The sequence below is a fragment of the Perognathus longimembris genome, chromosome 2, assembly GCF_023159225.1.
Source record: "Perognathus longimembris pacificus isolate PPM17 chromosome 2, ASM2315922v1, whole genome shotgun sequence".
NCBI classification, from domain to species: Eukaryota; Metazoa; Chordata; class Mammalia; order Rodentia; family Heteromyidae; genus Perognathus; species Perognathus longimembris.
Window position 1 is genome coordinate 14065983 of NC_063162.1, and position 21726 is coordinate 14087708.

Below are 21726 nucleotides of genomic sequence, written 5' to 3' on the forward strand. Positions count from 1 at the left end.
AACTGTCATCTAGGTATGCTTTTATCCTCCTGATGGAGAGCAAAGATGGGAAGGAGATGCAATCACATGCTAGGAGGTGAGCCATTAATCCTACTATGAATATGAAAAGACCTGAAAATGCAAGGTAGACTTCGGACTCTCTGATCTGAATTATTCACCCTGTGTGTCCGGCACGATGCTACCTTCATGTCTGTCATGCTGTTCCTTTAGCCTGGAGTTTCTGCTAACTCTCTCTGGGCAAATCCTCCACGCTTCTCTGGCCATTGTAGAGCAGTGTCTTCTATAAAATATACCCTGATTGCTCCAAGTCAGAGATCATCTTCCAACTCTGGAGCTGATGTGGTTCATCACTAGTCACTCCTGACTAGCATTTCCCCCAACTCGTTCTCTTTCTCTGATTGGGATGTAAGTTTCTTGAGGTAAAATGGTGCTCTGCACTTTTTTTTTTGTGGGATGAATTACCATTTCTCCTACTAAGTGCTTTCCAGGATAAGAGCCTTATTAGGTGGAACTTGGTTCTGCTGGTACGTCTTTCTTACTGTTGGAGGCTAAGCTTTCCAGGAGGGTAGAGAAGGGAATGAAGGGTAAGGACACGCATAGGAGGATTTCTGTGTATGAGGAACGTCATGCTATACGCACAGTGGACTTGCCATGTCTTTGGGATCCATTAATGAATGCAGACGCGGTGGCTGCTTCTGCCAGCAGAATTTGGAATAGCTCCTAAACCTGCTTCACTATATTACTTAGAAAGACACTTAAACCTCAAAGAAGATTCATCTAAAGAAACTGCACATGGGATTTCATTTTCCCTAAGGCTTCCATGCCCTGTGTCAGTAAATCGTCAATAATTAAATAGCAACAGTTAAAACAAGACCACCCAGGCATATAGACCCAAAGGTTGAGCTACAGAAATGGTTTGTATGGCCTCTTATTAAGGGCAATTAGAAAAGATCTCCCAGAATCTCCAGTTTAAGATGGTGCATGGCTCTTGATGCTGCACTTACTCAATTATGATGGCTAAATATATTATTTATTCAATTATTAAATATATATCTAAGTTTTAATGAATTTATCATTTAGCAAGTGATTAATAAATGCAGTATTCATTTCATTACTATTTAAGTAAAAATGATTAAAGTTTATACTACCAAAATTTACAACATAAATTGTCAGTTTGGAGGGATTTTCTACTACTATAAAAAATGAACTGGGCTGAAATTGCAGAGTCTCACCTCTCACAAAGTCTTCTACTAGACATGAAATACAAGGTCTGTGGAAACCAGAAATTAATAATCTCTCCCTCAGGTGTGCATGCTGCAACTTAGGAAGTATTGGCACTAGTGTAGTCATTGCTTTTTCCTCACACACCCAACTTATTTCTTTTTATACTAAGTAAGAAACTAGAGTTCCCAGTAAAACAATAAATGGATTTGGGGGAGGGGGGGACAGGGAAACATGGCAAAAAAAAAAAGATGCACTGCATCCTGGGAACTGTTCCTGTCACTATTACTGTGTCTCTGTGTGGTAGTGAGTGGTCAAGATGGGAGGAGATGACAGTTGTGTACACAAGGGTTGAACGTTTTTCTGCTTGAGTCAAGGGAAAGGAAGGAAGAAATCCCATTTCATTTCTATAAGGATAGTCTGGAGACAAAGGGAACTGGGACTGAGATGTGCATGTAAACTGCATCCTTTTGCAGATCCAAGCAAAGGTACTGAAAAGTGCACAAACCAGGAACTTAACAACAAAACAAAACATGAGCATGATGAAAAAAATGAGACTACCGAACTAGCATTCTCCTTGTTTTGTAGTACAGAACAACTGGCATTCTAGGGAAAGGAACAAACACAATAAAGATTCAGAGGAAACAAGCAATTTTGAGAACATAGTAAGGAAACCAAATAGTGATTTTGAAGATTGTGTAGCATTCTAAATTTAAAAAGTAAGACGGTAGAGCCTTTATAAAGCAAAGGTAGAAAATTGTAAGCTAAGAACCTGTGGGACTTAAGATAAAAATGTAAGCCATGAAGCAATGGGCTCAGAGAAACCAGCAAAAAAGTAATGCGATGGCAGAATTAATTTGCAATCAGCAGTAAAGACTAGAAACAATGCTTCAAAGAGTGAAATCAATGATGTTGGACATAACCTTAAAATGAAGAAAAAGACATAAAATTATTTTTAAAAATGCCAAATATGGAAGATACAAAAGATATAAACAGAGTTCTGAATATGTGAGAATCATAAATGTTCCTGAAACTAGAAAATTTGAAACTGAAGAAATAATCCAAGACATGATGGATGAAAACTCTGAAGGTAGAAAGAAACCCCAAATTTGCAGATTTGAAGTTCTTGTGTTCTATGCAAATGTGTCAAAGACTTCATGCCTACAATCACTCTGGACTGTTCAACTGCAATGATTTATAGAACCCAACTAAGTAAATGAAACCTACAAATCCATTCAATAGAGTAGCATAATCAGTCCACTCTTTTGCTAATCTGTTTTATTCAGTGCTGGGCTTCCAACCCTGGGTCTTATGCATGCTAGGCAAATGATCTACCAGTGAGATATAGCCTCAATTTTTCTGTTAATAACAAACACTAAAGGCCAGAAGATACCTACACATTCTTAAGAAGGGTAGAATTTAAAAATTCTAAACCCATCCCAATATACATAGACAAATGTGTGCTGTGTGCTTTTATACAAAGATAGATGTATGCAGGTGTAGGGGATGGCTATTCCTTTAAGACCTGGGGCGGCTGCTAGCTGGCCCGTCCCACCCCCTTCCAGTTCCGAAGAAACCGGAAGAAAAGCCAAACCAGCCCCCGCCTCTCGGTGGTGAGCACGTGTGTCCTGATGGCTCCAGCTGAGCCAGAGGCAGATCCAAGAGGTCTCCGGCTCTGCGGGAAGTTCCGTGACATCATTGTGATGGACACGCTCATTAGCCTATCGTTAGCATCTGGCCAGTCCCTCTCCTTCGCGTGTCATTACTGGCATAAGACTGTTAGCCCCTCCCTCGAATAAACCAGAACACCCCTTGAGGCTTCTCTGGGACCTCATGCACCCGTGTCTTCCTTGGCAAGTATGGGGAAGGGGGAAGAGCGTCCCGCAACCACACGCTGACCGAGGCTAACCGTGGACCTCGCCCCCGCAGTCAATTCCTACTGGCCAGAGGATATGCGTTGAGGACGATAGGAGACCACACGGAGAGGCAGACAGGCCCAGGACCTCCACACAGACGGAGGTAAAGCTTAGCCCGGCATGCAGGCATGCATACATACATGTATGTTCTACAAATACAAGCAGGACCAATTCCTATATATGAATCAGAATATATCCAAATAATATACTTTTCTTGAAAAAAAATCTCTTGAAGATATATCCAAGATGACTACAATACTAGAAAATTAGGAAATTAAGAATGAGGTCATAAATGAAACAAGCAATTATTTTCTTCAAGGATACACATGCGAACACAACAATCTATGAAGGTATATAGCATCGATGTAGCTATAAGCTAGAAGTTTAACATATAAAATATTCCATGAGGGAGTATTATACAACCAGTGTAATAACTACAGTTTTTAATAGCATTGGAAAACACTTTCAATATAATTTGTATATAAATTAACAAGAAAAAGTTGGAATGAAAGATGCTAAAACTTTACCAGTGACTATGTTAGCCGCCGTGATTAGGAATAATTTTGTTCTAGCTTCCTTCTATCACTTTACATTAATTGGCTTTGAGAGTGGGTCCTCTTGTGTCTGCATCCCAAGAAGCTGAGATTATAGGAATGTACCACGAAGTGTGGCCTATGAAAACTTAAAGTTACAATATCGAGAAAAGTAATATAAAATAGTGCACAAATCACGAATGAAAGATGGAAGGAGATGCAGATATTAAAGGAATAGTTTGTTTCAAGGTACAAGGCTTAGAAAGAAAACTTGAAAATGTAATTTATCATTTATACTTCATGCTTTATAGGGAAAAGCATAATTTTAAGATAATGCCCCCAAATAAAACATGTCATGTCTTCAATAAGATGCTATTAAAGGAAAAGAAATCCTTCTCATGCCAGCAACTACTTTCTGCCCCATTTCTCAGGCTACTCAAGCTAACTTTATAACAACTTAGGCTGAGATCCCTGGGGTGAGGCCTTTTTTATGTGTTAGACTCTTTCCCTAGCATGTACCCCAGCATTTGGGAAATCATCAATACTCAAGGAATACTTGGTGAACAAACAAATGATTGGTAAAAGGAAAGATGATAATATATTTGTAGGTACAACTTTTGGTAAAAAGCATACTTTGCATTCACCTAATTGTTACAGCATTATCAATGCTGAAAGCTACAAGGATTTTGTTTCAAGAAATCTCATCATTCATCATAGATTACATGCTCCATAGAAATGCAGGCTGGGCCAAAGCCTGGTGCCATATTTTTATTTCTCTTTTTTCCATTTCAAAAGAAAAAGCTGTAGCTAATTCTAATTTTCCTGCGGGCAGAGGGAAGGGGGACTTTTTATGTGTGTGGAGAATGGCACACCCCCCCCAGCCATCTGAGGACAGTTCCTCCCAGGAACACCTGTTTGCTCCTATTGAAGCCTGTCCAAATTGAGTCCTGGGGATCAGGCGCTTGCTCTTCAAATGTCCCACTATTCTACAATATTTATTCCCCACCTGTCTGATGGCCGTGATAGCTTGGGAATGCTCCAGCGAGGGAAAGCTGTTCCTTGGCCCCGACATGGCAGAGCTAACAGCAGCTCATGTTCACCCAGAATCTGGTCTGAATCCAGTCACCCTTCAGTTCAAAAATGCCTCTTCCCCCCTTCGCTCTACCAAGCTTAGCCAAACTTCCTAAGGATGAAGAGGTAAGTAGTTTTTCATCTTTATACCAATATGTTCTAAAAAGCAGGTTGTGTCTTTCACTCTTAGATTATTAAAGCTGATTTGTCAGTCCTCCCCCTTATATTTAGTATTCAGTATGAGGATTAGTAAATTAATTTATCCAACAACAGAAATGTTAAAATTCAGAAGGTAAAAGGCAATAAAAACTATCTTAAATGCATAATTTAACATGTAATTCAAGGAAGGAAAAGATGCTCACATCAAATTCCAGTTGTAATACTGAAATAATGTTTTATTTAAAAAATCTTAGCCATGAGAAAAGCTGTACATTTGAAAAGCTTACATAAAGCCTTATAAAATAAGAGACCTTTTATCTTCTCCAGATCCATGAGCCTGAAAATACTTTATCTATGCAATTTCAAGGCACATAAAAACCCCAGTGAATAAATAAAATGTTCTTTTTTTCTCTATACAGAAGCTTTAAAATTATTCATATAAATAGCTTGGCCTTGAACAAACAGATTAAAAGACCTAAAGGCTAGAGCTTTAGATCATGTATACAGAATAGAAAAATGAATGCTTTTCTTTATTGGCTGGGCAAGTTTTCAACTAACTAAATTTCTATAGGACCAATTGGTGAGAAAGATTTAATTGGAATACATTTAAAATCCAGGATTTTAAGTGACACACTCATCAAATAAATAATATGCCAGAATAAATAATCAATGTTCTCTAGCAATATATTTTGTATTTCTGTGACTAATATACATACAGTATGCACGGTCAACAAGCACTGTTGTTTTATAAGGGTTTTTCAAATATAATGTAATCTTATCCAGGTGTGTGATCATTTTTCCTAATATCTTTTTAAACACATAGAAAGGCTTTTCAGGATTGCTGACAATTAGGATGATTTAGGTGATTCCAACCTTTCTGATTTCCTAAAAAAAAATCTTAAGTCCTACCACTGAAATGAATTTTCAGTAAGTTAAATGTAAGTTAAAGGTTAGCTTGAAGCTCTGGAACCTTGTTAGCTTTATGAGCAAATAAGTTTTGGTTTTGAGTTTCCTGTGTACCATCAACACAGCAATAGAAAGATGTTTCGAATTCTACCTGCTGTGGACAAATTCTGCTGTTTGGGGCTATTACCTTGAGTTGTCATGAAAAGGGAAAGTGTTGCATGTGTGGGTTCAGAATTAGGCAGTGGTGGTCTTCCACCACCTCCATTGTGAAGTTCTGTTTGCCAGTTACGCTCCAGGAATTTTTCTTCCTATCCTCTCCTACAGTATCCATCTTGCAGTTAAACTCTTGCATACACTACTACCTATTAGTATCTCCTAAATGATATAGGCCTGACATCCCAATTTAGACAGCAAACTATCTGAAAGTTCAGTTTTGAGGTTTCTGTATCTCCATTGGTTAACACAGTCAAATACAAAACATTTGCTACTGAGGAAAATGCTGGTACTGATAATGCTAAGATTGTATACTAAAACCAGGGTACTGGTTCCAAATGATTCCTTATTTGGGTAGAACAACTTTGGGCAAGACTCAGCTTCTTCAGGCTTCAAGTATCTGTAACTGCTATGGTTTAAAAGTGTTCCTGAGAAGTTCATGTGCTGGAAAGTGAATCCCCAAATTCATGTTAGTGGTGTTTGCAGGTAGGGTCCTTGGCAGTGATGAAGAGAGGCCCTCAGGGTGATATTAGTGGCTTTACCAAAAGAAGAGAGACCACAGCTAGCAGGACCACTGGCTTGCCCTGTGATGCCCTCGCTATTAGGATGCGGAAAGAAGGCTGAATGGATGGAGGCTGGGATTTTTAGGCTTCCCAAAGTGAAGCCAAATACACTTTATTATTTTTTTAAGTTATCCAATCTCAGTCAAGTATGTAGTAATCACGTTGTAGTAACAGAGAATGGACAAACAATAAAGTAAGGATAATGATGACACCAATTCAAAGGTTTACGGAGGTCACCTAAGCTGAAATAATCTGTAGAAAATTATTTTCCTAAGGAAGGCATCCCTACATTGTTTTTGTTTGCTTGGTTGGTTTTTTGGCTTAGTATGGAACTCTGAATAGATTCAAAAGGAGTGCTTCTTCTACACTGGTACATTTCAAATGAGCCAAATTTTTAAAGTAACTAGGAAAATGGACACCATTCTACACTTTCTGGGTAGAGGACTATGGATTGTTTTGGAAAATTTAAAGCTATTTAATGGACATTTAATCATCATCAGCTTAAATGCGATTCCCTATTTTCAGAGAACGTCACTGGTTCTGAGACTCTCTAAAGCTACCCCAAGAAGGTGTGGTTTCCTAAAAACATTTGGAGGCCTGATTCAGAAACCTTTACTTGTTTGAGACTTAAGACTACAGGTTTTCTCTCATCCTAATGTCATTAAGCTTATCAGAAAATGTTGAGGAGCTTCCTCCTAGGTAACCAATAACTGTACAGAAAAGTAGGGTGCTCTGATTTCTTAATTGCAACCTTCTTCCAAAAGTTTTGGTCAACTGTATCATTCCAGCATTTTCCCATTAACACAGTTAGGCAGTAGGATTTAAAAAAGATATCAGAGTTAAGAAAAAGTTATTCTTACTTTCCTGCTACCTTCTACCTTGTCAAAAATGTTACAGATAATTATGAGAAATGACAATAACCTCAATGCTTACAACTTAGGAAATATTTTAATTTCACTTTTGGATATGAAATGTGTTTTTTTTTTTTTAACAAACAGTGGCCTTTTTTTGGCATAAAAGCACCAGAATTCTTTCTTAATACCTAGATGACAAAGTCTCAAGATATACACAGTTGTTTCTTATTATGGCTTCCCTGGGAGACATTTCTGGGAAGGCACAGTTCCCAGCCACTTACTTTGTTTACAACAGACAAAACTGCTTGTGTGGTATAAATAGGCGTCTGTCCTTAAATGCTGCTGAAAAATAAAATGCAACCATGAAAAGGAGCCATTTCCTGCCCTAAAGGTGGCTTAAAACATTCCTAGCTACTTTAGGAACAGCACCAAGGCATAAATAATAATTATCAATTGCCGCATAATAAAAGGCTAATTTTATAGAAAAAACCCAAACAAACGAAAACAAGCCAAATATTCCAGAGATGCCCTAAAAATTGTCAGCATTTGGTTTCCTTACCCTGCGAGATTATGAAACCCCGCTTTGTCCCCTGCGTTTGTGATGTATATCTATAACTCGTTGTTGTTTGTGCAGATAAGTCTCGCCTTGTCTCCCTAACTGCACTTTCAAAAGCAGATTCACAGTTGTTTGACTTTTGATCTGGGTAGCAGCTAGCTCGACCACCTGCACTGTGCATGAGCTTTACTGAGCTGGCTTTGTCCCATCTCATAACACAGCAAGCCTTTTAAAATGGATGTGTGAATACGCTAATTTACAATGTGAGCGTTCAAACAAAAAAAATATGGTGGTGGTACTGGTGGTAGTGCTGGTGGTGGTGGCAGCGGGGGCAGCAGAAGAAGGAGGAGACTTGTAAAGGGAGAAGCCCTAACCCCCGATTTATAAAGTTCAGCCATTGTTCACTGCTTCTGGCATTTAATGAAACAGATGTGAAAGGCCTCCCTCAACTTACAATGGAGCAGACAGTGGGGTAATGGTGCAGGGCCTGGAATTGTAAAATGTTGTTTGGTGATGGTATATGTTAATAAATAGCCATTTACAAGGGGGGCTGAGGGCTCCATTACTTGTTTATAAGGAAGGCCCAGGGCTCCTTGCTTCCAGTTAACAGCTCAAGGCTGCCTTCAAAGAAGGCATTGATGGTGAAGGTAAAGTGCTCCTGTCACACATTACAGAATGGCATGCATCCGGGAAAGAAAGGAAAATCATAAAAGAAGGGTAATTCAAGAATTAGGTCAAATTGTGGCTCACAGTCAAGAAAAATATAAGATGCCTTTCTATTGTGACTAAATAACGGACACAAAAATTCTTTCATTGTGAAGATACATATTTTACCTTTGAATGAAGATGTTTATGTGTATCCAAAGTGCAACAGATAAAAACCTGCTGGGGTTCACCTACATTGCACTCATAGAGATCTGGATAGCAACTCGGAAACTATCTTTACTCATTCTTCCGAAGATTACTTGAGATGGAGGTGGAGGATTATTTTGTGATGAGGCCTGTTCTGGGGTTACATGGCCTTGGGTTAAGTCTGAGGAGGCTCTGGACCACAGGCAGCTTATAATCAACAGAAGAAACTTGACCTCCTGTGCCTGCAGTGAAGTGCTCAGAAATTGCTCCTCCTCCTTAGGGCAGGGAACCGCTGCAGATTTATCATGGACCTTCAGTTGCCATTTGATGGAAGGCTTATACTGAGGACCCAATTAGGCAGCATGAAGGCCGTGCTGTGGCTCAATTGAAGTTTTTATTTAATGAAACAGCGGCTCTTCTAACTGACTGGTTTTCCTGCTTTGCTTTCAAGTAGGAGATCAACCTATCAGTGCATCTTTATAAAGGTCTGTTGAAAGTCCCTATTTTGTGGGTCCTAAAGTGAATTCCTTCACTTGGCTTTATTTTTCCTCTGATTGTATTTCCTTTCTGGTTTATTTCAGCTGGTTGCATAATTCTCTAGGGAGCTGTACAAAAATCCTGCTTGGGGAGGAGGTAGAGGAAAATAGGTCTAGAAGGCAATTATGAAAAGGCAATGCAAAGTAGGTGACATCAGTGCTTTATGAGAAATCAAACTGCGACAAAGGATTGGAACAAGGACCTTTGTGTCTGAGAGGCTGAAGGGCTAGTGAAGAGGGTGAGATCTCACCTGAAATCCAGAGATGAAAGCTCACCTGGAATATTAGGAAGGTAACATCTGTCGATTTTGCCTACCTCATATTCCCCTTTACTGGTTCACTAAGTAGTGAACTCTGCTTTACCCATTCTCAGTCCTTTGTCCATCCCCAGCAAGGGTCTCCTGTCTAGAGCATCAGATCATTGATTAATGGAATTTTTATCTAACCAGAGCACCAATCAAAATCAATATGACTCCATGCTATGTCTTTGATGGAACTACTGGGAGGAAAAAAACTTGCTATATTCAATTTGTGTCCCTGAAAGACTGGTATAGCTTTGTTCCCACAAGGAGAAACACTGACAAAGAACAGAACCCTGGACAAGAGATCTGAGATCACAGATGGAAAGAGCAAGATCCAGTCCTGGTGACATTGTTTGAACTCTCAGATTCCACAGTGTTTGAACTCACTCTACCTTAGTCTATTTAGTGACATTAAGCAATATATGTCCTTTTTTGGTTTATAGTCAATTTAATCTGAGTTTCTGTCACGTGCATCCAGAAGATTTTTGGCTAAAATGAGTTAGCAAATGGAGAGCATTTCAGGTAGGCGTAACAGATGAAGCAAAGCAACAGAATTAGTGAAGAATCAAAATAGCATTGGCAAAGTAGTCAACTTCAGTAAGGGAACTGGTGACTGCCCAGAGACAGTGACAATCAACAAGGTAAGAAGTTCACCTACAGACCTTGAAGATGAGAGTGAAGACACACTTGTAAGAGCAGGTGAACCACAGAAGGATCCTAAGCAGAGTAGTCTTATACTTAGGAAGACACATTGGGCAATCATATTTAGAAGGACAAAAGAGGGAACAAAAGTCACAGACACCAACCTGGAGGCTCTCCTCCCCAAAGAGTCTGAAGGAAAAGGAAAATGCCTGAGCTGGGAGGATGTGCGGCTCAGACGGCCATTTTGAGAACTGCATGGACAGCAAAGGGTACCAGACACGGCGAGAATGGTGGCTTTCTGACAGAAAGTCGAACTTCAGAAAAGAATGATTTAATTTTTATGATAAATAATTTTCAGAAAATTCTTAGGAAACTCTGGGAATGGAAAGAGAAAATTTAAAGCTCATTAACCTAACATAACTGTTAATTAACATTTTGATTTCAGTGATGGCCCCCAGGGTTTTATTTATTTATTTTTTTAAGCACTGATGATCACGTTAATAACTAACATTGATTGAGGCCTCACTAAGCACCAGACACAGTTCTGTATACTTCCCAGGTATCAACTCATTAAATTCTCATTATGAATTATGTCCATTCTGAGAATTACTCCTAATTGTCATTAAGAATTTATTCATTTGTTATCCCTGCGTTACAGCTGAGGAGACTGAGGCACAGAGAGGCCAGATTAACCACAGAGCCCGTGCAGCTCTAGCACTTTTCTCCTATCTCCAGGGTAGATGCCTCTCGATGCCTACAAAGAATGTCATTTTGAATAATTAAACAAAACTAGGACTGTTTTCTCCAGTGGGGAGATGGCCCCAGGCAATAGAGAGTTAGATATAAAAATAACATTTCCTAACCATGATACTTGCCAAACATTGTAGTTAAGGGGGGATTATACACTGACTCTCTTGTTGTACAAGGTTAGATTTTTTTTTTTATGGTTTTCTAGTTAATGCTCAGAAATAAGACAACTCTAAAGGACTCCTGAAGAACATAGCAGCTACAGCCCACAGCCTGTCTCAACTGAAGAGTTGTCCCAAACTGGTAGAGTTTGCTCACTGCCTTCAGGACAACGGCCTAAACAATCTAAAAGGTTGCCTGGTCACTGTGAGGATCCAGAAGCTCCACAGAAGGGTTGTAGACCACTGCATCAGGAAATTCAGGCTCTGGATGTACAGCCCAATCATGTTGTCGACTAACAGTTCCCTGAGTTCTTTAAACAAGGATGATAATCCCTGCCTCAGGAAGGGGAAATAAATTAAGATACATGAAGGACCTAGGACTGTATCTGCAGGCCAGGAGGGACTACAACATGACAACAGTCACTGGGCTATTAAAGGACAGAGCACAGTATGGATTCTGGATTTCTCATATCAGTGACATAGGAGGTGGGGTGGAAAATAAAAATAGCATGATCAGCAGTGCTGAATATCCAAATGCTTATTTCTCCATTACCTGTTTAGACTTGTTTAAAGAAATGGCTTTACTATACAATCATTTCACAGAAGAAGTGGAGTTACACAACAGCAGAAAGATAACTTATCAGTTGGTTTTTATTTCATCACTGAGCAGTCAAAACTGCTCTGATCTATATACTGTAAACTAGCATTTGGGAACCCTGTGTTCAAAACAAGCTGAGTTCATATCCTGCTTTTGCTCCTTTTGTTTTTTGGTACTGAGGACTGAACAAAGACAATGAAGATGCTAGGCAAGCACTCTACTACTTGAGCTACATCCCCAGTCCTTTTGTTTCTACAAAGTCTCACTGTTAACTCTGGGCTGGTCTTGAACTTGTGATCCTCCTGCTTTGCAAGTAGCTAGGATTGCAGGCATGGGCCACCTACAGCTGGTTATAGGTCTTCCTATCTATGTGTATAATTCCAGATAGGTTACTTCATGATATATGATCTTCTTCATTAGTGTAATGGGGACAATGCTGCTCCCTTCTCACATTTGCTAAAGGTAAAATCAGGTAATATGTGTGAAGTATGGCTTAAAGTCAGGCAGACTGGGGACTCAGTGCAGCTGGTGGAGAGCTGCAGCTCACAGAGAGCTTCAGATTCTGCATTGAATTATCTGAAAGGAAAGTGAAATTTGTTTTCGTGTTTTGTTTTGTTTTTTAAAGGTGATGGTCTTTGTTTCCAAGCCTGGTCTCAAACTAATGGGTGTAAACAATCCTCCCAGTTCAGTCTCTTAAATAGCTGGAACTATAGGCACATACCACTATGTAGTCCAGAAATTAATATTTAGAGACAGAAGAAGGTTATTACAGAAATAATAACAGTAAGCACATACCAAGCTATTCCTTGGTTTGGTAAAAGAATCGCCCATGCTAGCCTTGAAGGATACTAGGACGAAGGCAATGAGTCAAGTGTACCGTAGTAATTTCAATGATATGAAATGGACTAAGATTTCTAAAAAAACACTCGTTATGCATTCATATAGCTCAGATCCTAAATCTGCTAAGTCCAAAGAATCTACAGCAAACACAGCAACTTTAGTTTGAAAGAATAGGTACTTGATTAAAAGCTAAAAAATAGCTAAGAGGTTGAGACGTTGCTTCATCAATTCCAAGTCAGGGTTCATGTTCATCACAAGTAAGTAAAAGAAGTCAAGACAGAGGAACGACATATACAGAGAAACAAAACAAAACAAAACAAAAAAAATGCCCTGAAAATATAAATGCAAGCCACTGTAGGAGAACTCTTTCAATGCATAAAAATCACTAAGTAAATTTCCAAGGACATTTTTTTTCTTACAAGTCTTGAAATCTCTGTTGAATTTTAGATATTGTGATTAGAACAATTAAAATATAACAAAATGCTTTCTGAGCAAAATGTGTATGGGTGTGACATTTTATAGAAGCCTAAAGTTGTAGTCATGGCTTATTTAAGAAGCAGTCTATGGGAAGATGCATTTGTAAACATCACAGATGCTGCCCTGACATTTCTGGCCCTCTTAGCCGCAAGAATCATTCTGCTGGTACATTTACGTTTTCCAGATGTGTTGCCTGACCTCCTACCAAAGCAACGTGACCAGTGGCATTTATAACACCCATTATTGTTTATATTACAGGCTAGTTACTAAAGACCTCTCCACAGCTCCACACATAAAGAAGTTCTCATAATCATGTCAAGTCACTTTGGAAGGCAACATTATGATTTTGTATGCGCGTTAACAGTGGGGCAAATACAATCAGGGGACAAGAAATTATTTGATGGACATCACCCTTCAGGAAAGGGATTTAAAATGTGATAGATCCATTTCTTTCCGTAAACTTTTCTGAGTATATGCAAGTGTGGTTGATGTATAAAGTTGTAACGTGTTCTCCAAATTTATGTCAGTGGAGTTCTCAAATTATACCTTGGTTATGATCTCTAGGAATCTAGATGTTGCAGGGAAAATATACAATTACTGATTAATTATGAACTAAAATTTACTTCTCTAAAGGTGAAAGGAAATAGAATTATGATTATTTCTGACTAAAAATTTTGAAAATTCCTATTTTCATTTCTACAGATAGCTGTACTGTTTGGTCTCATTAAGACTTTTCAGTCAAAGAATAGATGTGAGTGCACTTGTGTACGTGCACATACACGTGTACACACACATACGTATAGAAACATTTAAGCCTCCCAGTAATACCCATAATACTTCAAGACAATTATAATAATCAAGTTTTGGGGACCTAATGAAAAATCCATTTCTTAGCCCCAGTTACCACATGAATGGCCATTTGTTTCAAAGCCATTTTCATTATTATCCAAATTCTACTTTATTTAAAGTCTGTCTACAGTCAGGAAATGAACAGTGTGTCCCTAGGTAGCTCTCCATCTATGTCAAGCCAAAGAAAAATGGCTTTCCAGAAAATCAGCTACAGATTCATTCTGATGTCACATTTTTACTATTATAATTTTGAATGGATCAATTTTCTCCTTTGTGTTCTACCTCCTGATATTATAAAGTAACTTATTTTTGATTGATTTCTGTCAATATTTTCTGCAGCTTTAGTTCCTTTTAATGCTTCTCTTGTGTTAGAATTGTATAAATCATCTTATTTCCTTAATTTTTTTCAAATAAGTTAGTTTTGTAGCTATTTAAATAATACTTTCTATTGGTTGTTTGTACTCTTGCTGTCCTTTTAAATGATCAACAAGGATAAATTACATTGCAGAATTCAGTACCTTCTTGAGAATTGGATAATTCTGTAAATTCCCCTGAGTATGTTTTTGTGCATACATTCTTTCTACACTGAAGTACTCTGAAGGAAGGAATAAAGGGAGCTGCATTTCAGGGTCCCCAGCCTTTACACTGAGATTCAACATTTACTGAGTAGATTAGTAAACTGAAGAAGAAAAGACAGGTGAATGAGAAGAGAGACTGGAGGGAGGGAAGGAGAGAGAGAGAAGGAAGGAGGAAGGAAATACACTTTCTAGCTCACTTTTAGTCCATAAAAGATTAAAAAGTGCAAATGGCAGATAATTAGCAGCTTATAAACTTATTAGGATCGTATAAACTTTATGGCTTACGTATTCTGGCCCAACTCATAGCTGATCAAGTGGACACAAGCACAGACCCTGGAGCAGACGAAACACTGGCTTCACCTGTCTCCACAACAGACTACTCACTGTAGGTAAAATGATTGAAATGGGTGGCTATGGCAGGCCATTTCTGTTCATTGTTTTCAAGATGATGAAGAGAAAAAATCTACAAGCAGTCTATTTAAGATAATTTTCTTGCTTGGTATATTGTCTTTATTCTCAATCACACAGAATTTACCAAATGAAAACAAATATATTGTACACAGGTGAATGAATACATAACACTGGACAGAAAGGATATGTGTCCTTTTGCCTATTTGTAAAAGGGGTTAGATGAGCAAGTAGTCCAATATTACATTGTTTCTTAAAACCAGAAGCACCTATTGTTGCACAACATAACTAGCTATATCGTTTTAGTAAGAACAGGAGTAAAAGAACATGGCTTCTCCATTTGAAATAAACCTTCCCAGTGCTTGGAGCAAATGCCATATAAGAAGGAGTGATTTTAACAGAGCATGTAAAAGCAAAGTTCTGAAGACTGATTAAACAAGCCCTAGTTTCATTTCTCAAGGGCCTGTTTTTTTGTTTGTTGGTTTTTTTTTGCCCATCCTGGGGCTTGAATGCAGGGCCTGGGTGCTTCTTTTGCTCAAGGCTAGCACTCCACCACTTTGAGCAACAGCACCACTTTTGCCTTTTTCTGGGCAGTTTATTGGAGATAAGAATCTCACCACCTTTCCTACCTGGGCTGGCTTCAAACCACAGTCTTCAGATCTCAGCCTCCTCAGTAGAGTGGATCCTAGGCCGGAGCCTACAGCACCCAGCTAAGATCCAGTTTTACTAGGGATTAACCCTGAAGCAAAAAAGTGGTTGGTAATTTTTTTTTTTTTGCATTTTCCCAAGCCCAAAGTAAACTGTACATCACAAAGGAGAGTAATTAGAAACAAAACCCTAAATCACTGCTATGCATTCAGCTCCCCAAGAGCTAGTTATGTTACAGTATTGATTAAAAGGCCTAGGTATCCTGGTGATACCAACATCTCAGCCTAACAAAACCACTGCCCCACAGACAAACACAGGTAGACTTAAGAGCTTCCTTGGTTCAGTTATAGCAAGGCGATGTCCACCTGGGATTTTTATTCTTGTTTGTTCTCTAGATACATTCCCAAAGCAGATGACTCAGTGATTGACTGAGTTTTCCTACAAAGAGAAGCTCAAGTAGATTTCACCAGAGTAATTTTCCTCGGCAGGCTTCTGAAGCCACCGTGTTAGTGTGATTTACCACAGAAAGCCCAGTCAAAGGTTGCAGAAGTTGTTTGTGCTTTACCCTCCCTAAATGATTTGCAAATTTATTCAAACACAATATGAGGGGATGCTTTATATGCTGAAATAACTGTCTGCAGTGTCCTGCACTAAGGGTGAGGTACATCAAGCAGAAATATGGACAGAAATACACTGGTTTAGAAACCCATAAATCCTTATTTGAATCTGCCAACCTGAAAGCCATGCAGAGCTAGAATAAACTATTTTCCCTAAATGCTACATCTGATTAAGCCATACCATTAAATGACAGCTGAACTTTAACATTAATATGATATTATTTAAATAACCACATGATTTTTTTACACTAAAAATGATGAATGATTTCTGGACAGCTCAATTGACATAAAGCGGGGGGACTCTTTAATGAGATCTGACAAAATGGAGACATATGCAGAATATTTGTTACAGCTCACATAGCAGGGGCCTTCCCAAGGAAGTAATAAAAGGCTTCTTTCTCTCTCTCTTTCTCTTTTTCTTTCTTTCTTTCTTTCTTTCCTTCCTTCTTTCTTTCTTTTCCTTCCTTCCTTCCTTCCTTCCTTCCTTCCTTCCTTCCTTCCTTCCTTCCTTTCCTTCCTTTCCTTCCTTCTCCCTTCCTTCCTTCCTTCCTTCCTTCCTTCCTTCCTTCCTTCCTTCCTTCCCTCCCTCCCTCCCTCTTTCTTTCTTTCTTTCTTTCTTTCTTTCTTTCTTTCTTTCTTTCTTTCTTTCTTTCTTTCTTTCTTTCTTTCTTTCTTTCTTTCTTTCTTTCTTTCTTTCTTTCTCTTTCTTTCTTTCTTTCTTTCTTTCTTTCTTTCTTTCTTTCTTTCTTTCTTTCTTTCTTTCTTTCTTTCTTTCTTTCTCTTTCTTACCTGTTTGTCTGTCTTTCTCTTTCTCTCTTTGTCTTTTGATGTCTTTAGGCATTGAAGCATTCCCTTCAATTGTCAATGTCTTTCTCTATGGATTTTGAGTTTTTCTTAGGTTATTTATATATTACTGTTCATCACAGAATCTGATGGTTTCTGGTTCTGAGTTGCAATACTACGTCTAAGAAGAATTGAAGCTGTGAAGACATTTGGATGCTAGTGTCCTGGGAAGCTGAGAGACTCTGTCCTGACATTTACAGAACGATGAGAGAAAGTGCATCATCTCTGAAGACAGAACTATATGTTTACTTGGTTCTTATGCTATCAATCTCTAACACATCAAATATAGTGTTAGTAAGTTACTGTATATGATAAATGTTCAGAAAAGGCTTTAGTAATTTCTATGTAGTTGTCTCTATAGTAGCAACTATAAGAACTAGTGCCAACTACAAGAACTACTATCAACTATGAGAAGCTTTATAGGAAAAGCATAGCGTTTTTTTTTTCTTTCTTTAAAATTTCAATGAAGCTATTCTAGTGTAATTCTCAATGTTCCTCATTCTCATGTCTACACACAGTTCCAAGCTGCCATGATGATCTAGATGATTCTCTTATCTGGTAGATTCAGAGTGGAAAATAATTCTGTGCTGAGTACATGTATACAGAGTATCACTGCCCTTCTTCACTTACCATTTTACATTCTCCAAGATGTTTTCCATCAATCAAAGTTCACTCATACGTATACAACATGAAGATTTGCTTGCTGGTACATATGCATTCAGATTATTCCAACAATCTTGACAATTTATAAATCATTTTCAGAACTTACATTCAAAGAAAACATTTCCCCAGACAGTATTCCTTACAGTTGTGAAAGCAAGGGAAGAGAGAAGAGAGCAAGCTGATACTGAGCATGCTCTGGATGATGGCAGGCCTGCACTCCCTCTATCAAAACAGAAAGTCAGTCAGGCCGCTCCTGCCACAGGCCTTCCTCAGGCTATGAAAAAATGCTTCTTGTCTAACCCTAATTTTTTCCATAGCTTTAGGTAATCCCCCTAGCTCAAGCCCTCTCTCTAATCTGAATTCATATGTCCAAAAAAGAGTTAAAAACAGTGCTCTGTGATTTCAAAAGGGTCTTGGCACAGGGACAAAGAGCAGAAGCTCTCAAGTCTGTAAAATTCCCTGCTGAAATTGGATGAAAAACCATTAAGGAGAGAGAAAGAGGGAGATTGTCCCTACCTTGCTCTTACCTTCTCAGCATCCCAGTCAGAATCCTGGAGCTTTTCCCCAAGTTGGCATCTGTTTCCCGAAGCTGGGAGGAAACAAGCAGGATTTAAATAAGACTTTGTATAATTAGACTATTTTTAAAGTGCATGCAAACAAAAATTTTATTTCATGGTAAAAAGCCAGACAATACGCCTGGTACTGGTGGTTTATGCCTGTAATCCTAGCTAGTTAGGAGGCTGAGACCTGAGGACCGTGGTTCAAAGCTAGCCTGAGCAGGAAAGTCTGTGAGACTATTATCTTCAATTAACCACAAAAAAAAAAAACAAAAAAAAAAAAACTGGAAGTATGTGTGGCTCAAAGTGGTAGAGCACTAGACTTGGGTAACCAAGCTCAAGGACAGTATGCAGTCCCATGACTGACAAAGAAAGTAAGCCAAACAATAAAAAAAAGCTTACATATACAAACATAAATATACTTCTTTCTTCTTTTTGTACTGGTCCTGGGGCTTGAACTCAGGGCTGGATACTGTCCCTGAGTTTTTCTGCTCAAGGCTAGTGCTCTACCACTTGAGCCACAGCTCCACTTTCAATGTTTTTGGTGCTTAATTGGAGATAAGAGTCTTAGAAACTTTTCCTGCCTGGAAGGTCTAGAACCTAAGATCCTCAGATCTTAGCCTACTGAATAGCTAGGATTACACGCATGAGCCACTATGCCTGAATTAATATATTTATTTCTGACATTACAAACTTTGAAAATTCTTAGGAGTCAGGAAATGAGTGGAAGAGATAATCTTTGGTGCTTAGCAGTGGTTACTTGAACTGGATATAAAGGTAAATGTCTTATAAACTGACCAAATTTAACATTTATCTGATAATTAATCTCTCCCAGGAGTGAGGAAACTTTTTTCTTTCCTGCCAAGAGCCATTTGTGATTTTATCACATCACTCTTGGGTCCTACAAAATTATCAACACAAGCCATGACTGGGCAACCAAGGAGAAGTGTATGTGTCTTTCCTGTCATGGACAAAATGATTTCATGGGCCTTATATGGTCCACAGGCTGGAGGATCCGATCCCTGTTAAAGATATGAATGTGCAAAGTCCTTACACTGAAATGGAAATGAAAGGAGGAAGGATGGGGCACCACTGCTTTTTACAGACTTTGCTCTGAAAGATTCCCTGAAAGACTCTCCAGCACTGCCCTCGGTGTGTTACTCTCTGCTATGGAGCTAAATAAAATATACAAGTGGAGCCTTTTGAGGATGGGAAGTCATCCCTCTGTTCTCCTTTATATCATTCCCTTTCTTTCCTTCTTCAGAGGTGGTCCATCCCTCATTCACCCTAGACATTATAAGCATGTATACTTCCATCTATGTTGCCCATCGTCTGCGAGTTTCAATGGCCTTTGCTTTTCTGTCTTCTCATTTACTAAGTATGTGAAGCGGTGATATCACTTGGACTTACTCTTTCACGTGCTCGCTGTATCTTTTCTCTGTCATGACTGAGGTTTTCCAACATCTCTTGGCCAATTTGCTCTATGGGAAAACAAACGTCTGAGTTAAGAATGACTTGGGGTGCATGTGAGAATAATCAACATGTACCAAAATGGCAATGAACAGAGAAGGAGGTCAGATAATGTTTTAATTTGTGTATTTGTTTATTTTTGCTTTGTGTTTTGGACAGTCCTGAGGGTTTGGAACTCAGGGCCTGAGTGCTGTCCCTGGCTTCTTTTTGCTCAAGGCTAGAATTCTACCTCTTGAGCCACAGCACCACTTCTGGCTTTTTCGGTTTATGTGGTGCTGAGGAATCGAACCCAGGCCTTCATGCATGCTAGGCAAGCACTCTACCACCAAGCCACATTCTCAGCCCTTAATTTGTGTATTTGAAAAGTACAGATGGCATTAAACTACTTATGATAAAATGTACTATATGATTCAAACTATAGAACGTAACCAACATGGCAGTACTGAGTGAGTGGCAATGTAACTTGCCGAGGGACACTCCAACAAATAGGCATCAATGATGGAGGAGAGCCCAGGCACAATGGCTTATTACCGTGTCAGCATGGAATGGAGCCTTTGCTTTTCATTGACGATCCTGTGCCACTTTCCTTCCTTCCTTCATTATGGCATGAGTCACTTTCCCTCCTTCAGTATGGTATGAGTCAATGTCCACTTGGAACAATTTGGATTGTATTGTGTTCACCATGCACTCTTATATTCTCATCCACTGCAGATACTGGTTGTGGATCTATCTCTAGGCTCCTACTCTGGAGATTCTTAAGCCAAATCAAGGTGAGGTGCACTTTTAACTGGTTGAGGAGAGTTCAAACTGAAGATAATGTTTCACCCTGGAACTTATACTAGTATAGGCAGCTTGGCACAGTTGTTAAAAAGCTGCATTGCTGACTCCAATGAAGAGTTCCCCTGCCATGATTGTCTCATTTGACTGGCACTGAGCAATCTCTCTGACTACAGACCTTTTACAAGACAGTAGGTATGTTCTGATCTTGCAAATATCCAACTTCCCTAAATTAATTTCTTTTGGAACCATTCTCTATTTCCTGGGAGAAGGCTTATACTATAAAAGAATGACAATCTATGTGACTACTTTATTTTCCACCTCTCTCATGTTTTCTCCTTTTCCCTCCCTTGTATTGTCCCTTTACCTATCCTTTTTTTCTTATGGTTTTGTGACAGGGTCTTGCTATATAGCACAGCATGATCCTCCTGTCTTAACCTCTCTAGAGCTGGTTCACAGATGTGTGTCACTATTCCAGGCTATATCCTTACTTATAACAATAATCATCTCTGGATTGTGTATTTACACACATACACAACAAGCACTGAGTATAATAACAACAAGTAATTTAATGAAGAGATTAAGAAATCACCACAGAGCTTACTTTGGCTCATACATTCATATAATGACTAGGCCAACTGAGAACTCTGGCTGAGAACTCACATAACAGCTTGAACCTAAATTCCAGTGCCAACACTAACTGTGGCCTCACATTAGCCAGCCACTTTGCTGTGTCTCTATTTCCTAGTCTCTAGAGTAGGAATAAGAAGAACAGTACTATCATGAGAATTCAATAAAATAATTAATGTTCAGTACAGAGGCAGGTCCATAACAATAAGCATTTATTGAATAAGGATTGATACATCAAAAAGAATCAATGGATATTACAACTTGGAGACCTGATCCTTTCATACTTCTGTCAGAACACAAGTAAACTGCAATTTTAGTCATGATATGTTCATCCTACCTTTCTCAGAAAACCATGCTATATCAAATGAGCCATATCAAATTTACTAGGTAAAAATGTGAAAACTTTGGGGTACCACACAACTGTATGCTGGTGTAAGATTCAGAGAATTTATCAAATAATCACAGAGTCCCAGGGATGTCCCCAGGAACCAGAACTATCATTTGTACTCACAGGACTTCCATACTAGTATTAAGATTGA

The 21726-nt window shown here is 38.8% G+C and overlaps 1 protein-coding gene across 4 annotated transcripts in view; it reads right to left on the reverse strand.

Annotated features, from left to right (window-relative positions):
- Vti1a (vesicle transport through interaction with t-SNAREs 1A) overlaps positions 1 to 21726 on the reverse strand; it is a 312552-nt gene that overhangs the window by 111117 nt on the left and 179709 nt on the right. Inside the window, exons 6-8 of one of the 4 annotated variants that reach the window (XM_048338263.1) lie at positions 19721 to 19791; positions 18281 to 18342; positions 11557 to 12406 (exon numbers count right to left, since the gene is read on the reverse strand). In XM_048338263.1, coding sequence (XP_048194220.1) covers positions 12403 to 12406; positions 18281 to 18342; positions 19721 to 19791 — 137 coding nt within the window. In that variant the 3' untranslated portion in view covers positions 11557 to 12402. Of the gene's footprint in view, positions 1 to 11556; positions 12407 to 17613; positions 17639 to 18269; positions 18343 to 19720; positions 19792 to 21726 lie in introns of those variants that run through there. The other 3 variants (XM_048338261.1, XM_048338260.1, XM_048338262.1) reach the window with 3 other exon arrangements.